Source organism: Coffea arabica, chromosome 7c, assembly GCF_036785885.1.
Source record: "Coffea arabica cultivar ET-39 chromosome 7c, Coffea Arabica ET-39 HiFi, whole genome shotgun sequence".
NCBI classification, from domain to species: Eukaryota; Viridiplantae; Streptophyta; class Magnoliopsida; order Gentianales; family Rubiaceae; genus Coffea; species Coffea arabica.
In genome coordinates, this window is record NC_092322.1 from 37,418,017 (window position 1) to 37,425,116 (window position 7,100).

General features: G+C 43.3%; 1 protein-coding gene across 1 annotated transcript; it reads left to right on the top strand.

Annotated features, from left to right (window-relative positions):
* The first annotated feature begins 466 nt into the window (after positions 1–466).
* On the top strand, positions 467–5,069 carry LOC140010680 (uncharacterized). The gene is made up of 8 exons (XM_072057993.1): positions 467–726; positions 1,132–1,874; positions 1,992–2,604; positions 2,764–3,400; positions 3,524–3,871; positions 3,983–4,010; positions 4,413–4,984; positions 5,046–5,069. Exons 1-8 carry the CDS (start codon positions 467–469, stop codon positions 5,067–5,069), a joined length of 3,225 nt encoding a protein of 1,074 aa, XP_071914094.1.
* The last annotated feature ends 2,031 nt before the right edge of the window (positions 5,070–7,100 follow it).

A 7,100-nucleotide genomic window follows, 5' to 3' on the forward strand; every position in this document is an offset into this window, starting at 1 on the left:
TGTTGAGGACGTGATCCAGGACTTGGCCGAGGAAGGCCAAGCGCCTGTAGCTCCTGCCGCTCCCGGTGCCCCTGAGGAGGATCCAGAGGAGGATCCTGAGGAGGACATGGAGGAGGAGCCGAGCGCGTCCTCGGAGTCAGTTGGGTCGGCGTCTAGCCAGACCACTTGTTAGGATCGGGGTTTTAGGAGGTTTTGTGGGCTAGTTAGGAACATAGTGGGACGACATGTCTTCTTTTGTTTTTGTTTTAGACGTGTCCTGGTGGATATAAATATCTTTTGTTCTATGTTCCTTGGCTGTTATAGCCTTTGACTACGTGACTTGTTGGCCTGTATATACGACTTGTTTGATATGTAAATAAAGTGCTTGTTTCTTACGTGTTTATTTGCCTCTAGTTATATTGTTGCAACGCGATATATGAGTCGTACCTTACCCCGTTTATATGTTCTAGTTGGTTGACTCTCAAACATGGAGGATAAAAGGAGTCGGACCAAGAAAACTAATCGAGAACGCGGTTCCAGGCGAGGCCGTGAGGGTGAGCAAGTACAGGAACCGGTGCCTGAACCGATAGAGGAGAGGGAGGCAGCGGTTGAACAGCAACCTGAACCCCAGACTGCCGGGGGAGATCAGGTGGCCACTGCCATCCAACAGATGACTAATATTTTGACTCGGTTGGTGGAGCAACAGGGTCAAGGGTCTGTAAATCAACCTAGAGACCCTGATTCGGGGCAAGATAGAGCCTTGGAGAGATTCCAGAAGTTCTCTCCACCCAAATTCTTAGGAGGACCAGACCCGTATGAAGCTGAGAAATGGCTGGAGACCATGGTAAATATCTTTGCTGCCCTAAACTACACTGAGGAGAGACAAGTCCAATTTGCCGTATTCCAATTTGAAGGGCCAGCTAGGGCTTGGTGGAATGTAGTGAGGGCCAAGTGGGAGAGAGAGGAAACTGCCTGGACTTGGCTAAACTTTGTACGGGACTTCAACGAAAAATACTTTCCACCCATCGTCCAGGAGAAGAGAGAGGACGAATTCATTAAACTCCGTCAGGGACTGATGAGTGTAACTGAGTATGAGACTCAGTTTACCAAATTGTCTAAATTCGCTCCCGAATTGATTGCTACGGAACCAAGGAAAGTACGAAGGTTTATACAAGGGTTAAATGTGGAATTGCAAGAAGCCTTAGCAGCGGTCCAAATCAATACTTTCACGGAGGTTCTGGAGAAGGCTTTAAGGATAGAAACTGCTAGGACGCAAGTAAGGAATTTCCACGCTAAGCGGAAAGGGGCACCTAGTGGAGCCCAAGGGTCGGTACGAGGCGAGCGGAGCATGCCACCCGCTAAATCCGGTCGTGGAGCTGGAAGTGGACGATTTTCGAACACGTTTAGGGGCAGTGCTCCGAGAGGGAATGCCCAGAGGGGAGGCCAGGGCGGTAGAGGTCAAGGTAGAGGTTTTACTCAGGGAGGTCAAACCTCCACTCCCCGAGTGACATGTGGGTATTGTGGAAAATTGAACCACACTGAAGACGAGTGCTGGAGAAAGGCTCGGAAGTGCTTGAGGTGCGGAAGTGCGGATCATCAGATGGTCAACTGTCCGCTAATCAGTGACACTCAGTCGACTGCCAGGTCAAACCCAAAGCCGACTACTGCTGGAGGGGCTAGGTCGAGGGTACCGGCCAGAGTGTACTCGCTAGATCAAACAACTGTGCTTGAACCAACCAAGGTGGTAGAAGGTACAATCCCTGTTTTTCACCGGTTAGCTAGAATTTTAATAGACCCCGGTGCTACTCACTCTTTTGTTAATCCTGCATTTATGCTTGGAATTGACTCGAAAGTTGAAAGGTTACCTTATGACTTAGAGGTAAGAACACCTACAGGTAATCAAACTTTGCTTGCGAATGAGGTATATAGGAGTTGTGATATTTGGATTGGCGAACGGAAATTGGTAGTGGACCTCATTAGTCTAGCCATTAAGGGGTATGATGTTATCCTAGGTATGGATTGGCTAGCTCACTATCATGCTCGAGTAGATTGTAAGATGAAAGTGGTCGAATTTTGTATACCAGGGGAGGCAACTCTAAAGCTTGATGTGAGGGGTATGATAGCCTCTTCTGCACTTATTTCGGGTATAAGGGCTAGGAAGTTGCTTAGTCGTGGGGCTCGTGGTTACCTAGCTTTTCTAATTAACACTCCGGGAGAAAAGACTAAGTTGGAAGACATGCCAGTAATCAGTGAATACCCGGACGTATTTCCGGAAGAATTGGAGTCTTTGCCACCCGAAAGGGAGATTGAATTTAAGGTTGATTTAGTACCCGGAACCACTCCCATCTCTAAAACTCCTTATCGTATGGCACCCGCTGAGCTCAAGGAGTTGAAGGTGCAACTGCAAGACTTGCTAGAACGAGGGTTTATTCATGAGAGCGAGTCTCCATGGGGAGCTCCAGTTCTATTTGTTAAGAAAAAGGACGGGAGTTTAAGGTTGTGCATTGACTATCGAGGATTGAATGCAGTAACCATTAAGAATAAATATCCCTTGCCCCACATAGATGAGTTATTTGATCAATTACAAGGGGCTGTAGTGTTTTCCAAGTTGGATCTGCGACAAGGGTACTATCAGTTGAGAATTAGAAAGGAGGATGTGCCAAAAACGGCATTTAACACTCGATATGGGCATTTTGAGTTCGCTGTGATGCCTTTTGGTTTAACCAATGCCCCGGCAGCATTCATGGACATGATGCATCGAGTGTTCAAACCTTACTTGGATAGGTTTGTAGTGGTGTTCATTGATGATATCTTGGTGTATTCGAGGTCAAGGGAGGAGCATGAACAACATTTGCGGATAGTATTGCAAACCCTAAGAGAGCACCAACTGTTTGCTAAGTTCAGTAAGTGTGAATTTTGGTTGGAAGAGGTGGGGTTTTTAGGTCATATAATTTCGAAAGATGGCCTTGCTGTAGACCCGGCGAAAGTGGAAGCTGTGGCTAAATGGAAACAGCCAGAAAATCCCACCGAGGTGCGAAGTTTTCTAGGTCTAGCAGGATACTACCGCAGATTTATAAAGAATTTCTCGAGGATTGCAGGACCCTTGACTAACCTGACCAAGAAACAAGGAAAGTATATTTGGGACGTTAAGTGTGAAAATGGTTTTCAAGAGCTTAAGAAACAATTCACTATGGCTCCAGTTTTAGCTTTGCCCAGTGGAAAGGATAGTTATACGGTTTATACCGATGCTTCAAAAGAAGGGCTAGGGTGCGTGCTGATGCAGAATAGGAAAGTGATTGCCTACGCATCCCGAAAGTTAAAAACTCATGAGCAAAATTACCCGACCCATGACTTGGAACTTGCAGCTGTAGTGTTCGCTTTGAAGAAATGGCGACATTATCTCTATGGTGTAACTTTCGAGGTTTATACGGATCATAAGAGCCTTAAGTATCTATTTTCTCAGAAGGAGTTAAATCTAAGACAACGTCGGTGGGTAGAGTTCTTAGAGGATTATGATTGTACAATTAACTATCATCCTGGAAAGGCCAACGTTGTAGCAGATGCTTTAAGCCGGAAGGCTCAACTGGCAAGTTCTATAGTGAGAGAGTGGGGCCTATTGGAAGATGTATGTGAGTGGAAACCTCGTTTGGAATCGGAAAAGGTGGTTTTTGGAAATATTGAGACGAAATCGGCATTGATGGAACGAATCAAAGAGGGCCAAGTGAAGGATCCAATAGTGCAGAAGTGGGTAGAGAGAGTGAAGAAAGGGGAGTTACCTAATTTTAATCTAAGCCCTGATGGAATTTTAAAGTTTCGAAATCGTGTCGTGGTACCTAGGGATGAGGAATTGAAAAGGGAGATTTTAGAGGAATCACATTGCTCTAGGTATACGGTGCACCCAGGGAATAATAAAATGTACCAAGATCTTAGGAATCTGTATTGGTGGGAGAAAATGAAGGCGGAGATTGCCCAGTTTGTGCAAAAATGTCTTACGTGCCAACAGGTGAAAGCTGAGCATCAAAAGCCGTCAGGTTTGTTACAGCCTTTAGAGATCCCTGAGTGGAAGTGGGAGCACATAACGATGGATTTTGTGTCAGGATTGCCACGAACACAAAAGGGGCATGATGCAATTTGGGTAATAGTGGATCGATTGACTAAAACTGCACATTTTCTGCCAGTAAATATGAAATATTCCTTGGAGAAACTTGCTAAACTTTATATGGATGAGGTAGTGAGACTACATGGGGTACCAGTGAGCATTGTATCTGATAGAGACCCTAGGTTTGTATCCCGATTCTGGCAGAAATTACAAGAGGCTCTAGGAACTAAGCTGAGTTATAGCACAGCGTATCACCCGCAAACTGATGGACAATCTGAGAGAACTATTCAAACTCTTGAGGATATGCTGAGAGCCTGTATTGTGGATTTTAAAGGAAGTTGGAGCCAATACTTGACTTTGGTTGAATTCGCGTATAACAATAGTTATCATTTCTCTATTCAAATGGCTCCATATGAAGCTTTGTACGGACGACGATGTCGATCTCCAATCCATTGGGATGAAATAGGGGAGAGAAAAGTCATAGATCCGGCTACTATACCATGGGTTGAGGAAGCCTATGAAAAGGTGAGAGTGATCCGCCAGAGACTTCAAACCGCCCAAAGCCGTCAGAAAAGCTATGCCGATCATAGGAGGAAAGACTTGGAGTTTGAAATAGGAGATAAGGTGTTTCTTCGGATCACTTCATTGAAGGGAAAGATTAGATCCGGAAAAGGGAAAAAGTTGCAACCACGATATATAGGACCTTTCAAGGTGCTGCAGCGAATAGGAAAGGTGGCTTATCGACTTGAGTTACTCGCTAGCTTATCTAGGATCCATGACGTTTTCCACGTTTCTTTGCTTAAGAAATACCATTCGGATCCGACTCACATTTTGCCACCCGAAGATGTTGAACTTGACGAGTCTTTAACCTATGAAGAACGACCTATTCAAATACTGGATAGGAAGGTGAAGGACTTGAGAAACAAGCAGATTCCTTTAGTAAAGGTACTATGGAAGCATCATGAAGTGGAAGAAGCAACTTGGGAGCTAGAAACGGATATGTAAGAAAAGTATCCTGGCCTGTTCGCGACAAAAGGTATGAATTTCGAGGTCGAAATTCTTTTAAGGGGGAGAGGATGTGAGGACCCGCAAATTTCCTACATTTTTCCTAAAAAATGCCTTTTATTTGAAAATTATTATTTATTAAGGCCCCCTACCTCATTATTTCACACTAAGTGTAAATAAACCTAGAAAATAAGGTTTTACGCTTTGGTTTCAAGTTTTGAGCAAAATTAGGGTTTTTCGATTTTTCCGCCGGATGAATTTTCGGTACTGGCCGAGGATCAATTTGATGATTAAAAGTGACTTTTAAGTGAGAAATAATATGTAAGTAGTAGCAATGATATAAGGTTAGTGAATGGGAGGTAAAAACCCTAGTACGTGAGTTTTTAAGAAAAACGGCGCGAACCGGCGGGTCCTGCGCATTACCGATTGAACGCACCGCTTGACCACCATTTTTCTTACCCAACAAGTTGTTGACTTTTGCACATAATATCTTCTCTCTTGGCAGCATGTTGACCGAAAATTGGTGGCTAAGAAAGGCAAGAAAGAAAGAGAAAAAGAAAGGGTGGTGGTGGTGACAAGTGTCACCACCTCATGGCTTCTTACCCAAGACCATTACCATCCATATAACCTCAACACTTAGCCAATTCTTCCTCATTTCTGCTGGAGCTGGCCGAGAGCATCAAGGAGGAAAAACTCCAAGGGAAATCTTTCATTTCATCTCCAAATCCAACAAATAAGTGAGGAATCGAGCGAAGTAAACCGATTAAACTTGCTTTCTAGTGACTAGCTAGTGAGTGGTGGTGTGATTCTTGAAGGGGAGAGCTTGTGCTACTCTTGGTGACTTTTATTCAAGGTAAGAGAGTTTATCTCTCCAAGTTTTACATCTAATCTTGTTAAATTAAGTTTAGTAGGTGATTATAGTGGTGAGATTATGGATGATTAGCATGATTTAGAGGTTTTTCCCAATTTATTTGATGAACTAGGGTTTCTGATTTTCTGCTCAATGTGATGTATGATGCATGAATGTTGTAATTAAGGTTATATAAGGTTGTTTAGTGGTGATTAGAACCAGAAATTTGAGGAAATTACACTTAGAGCTAAAAATTCCAGATTTCTGGAAAATTTCCCAAGCATTCTGTCCGAAATTGTACCTATATGTTAGAGGCCGAATTGGCCTTTGGTCAAAGAAGGAAAGTTGTAGAGAATGGTGTTTTATAGGTGCGTATAAAATTTCAGCTCAATCGGAGCAACGCAGAACGTAAAAAGTCTAAAATACCCCTACTGTTTTAAGAATTTCCCAGCAGTCCGTTTCTTCAGTTTAGTCCAGTTTATCACGATTTTTGACCAGGATCCATTCTGATTTAGCTCTGGGCCAAAACATAAAATTTGTAGTGTTCTGAAGTACCTTTAAAATGCCTCAAAGAAAAACCTGATTCGGACTTGTGTACACTGAGTTAGGTCCGTTACAGTATAATGCGTTTAAACTGCCGGTGAATTGGTTTTTGGTTTAGTAATCTGAGATTTTGAGAAGTTACATTAGGAAATGGACTAAGTGACCTTCATGAATGTTGTAGCTTTGTGTCTTAGCTTCGAAAGGGCATAGGTTTCGTCTTAATCCGATAAGCGTAGCCTCGGATGTGTTATTACCGCATTTGTACGTCAAATCTGTCTTGTGCCACATTGAATTTCTGCACTTGAGGCGATTCTTGTTGTTATAATATTGTGAGCCTATGGAACGGCTCTTGACATAAATTGCTTATTTGTATGATGTTGGGATGTTGTTGAAGGAAAATATTGAAGCCTAAATGGCTGGAAATTAGGTAAACACAAAGGGCATGCTGCCCAAATTTTTACTCGAGGTCTAGAAAACTATCTTTGTGACTTGAGTGAAGGTTAAGTGATTATCACTTGAACTATCGAGGACCTTTGCCACTTGTTTATCGAGGGTTATATGTTAGGACTTGGCCGAACTTGTACCCTTAGGAAAACGATATGAATCACTACGAAACCGTTTTAC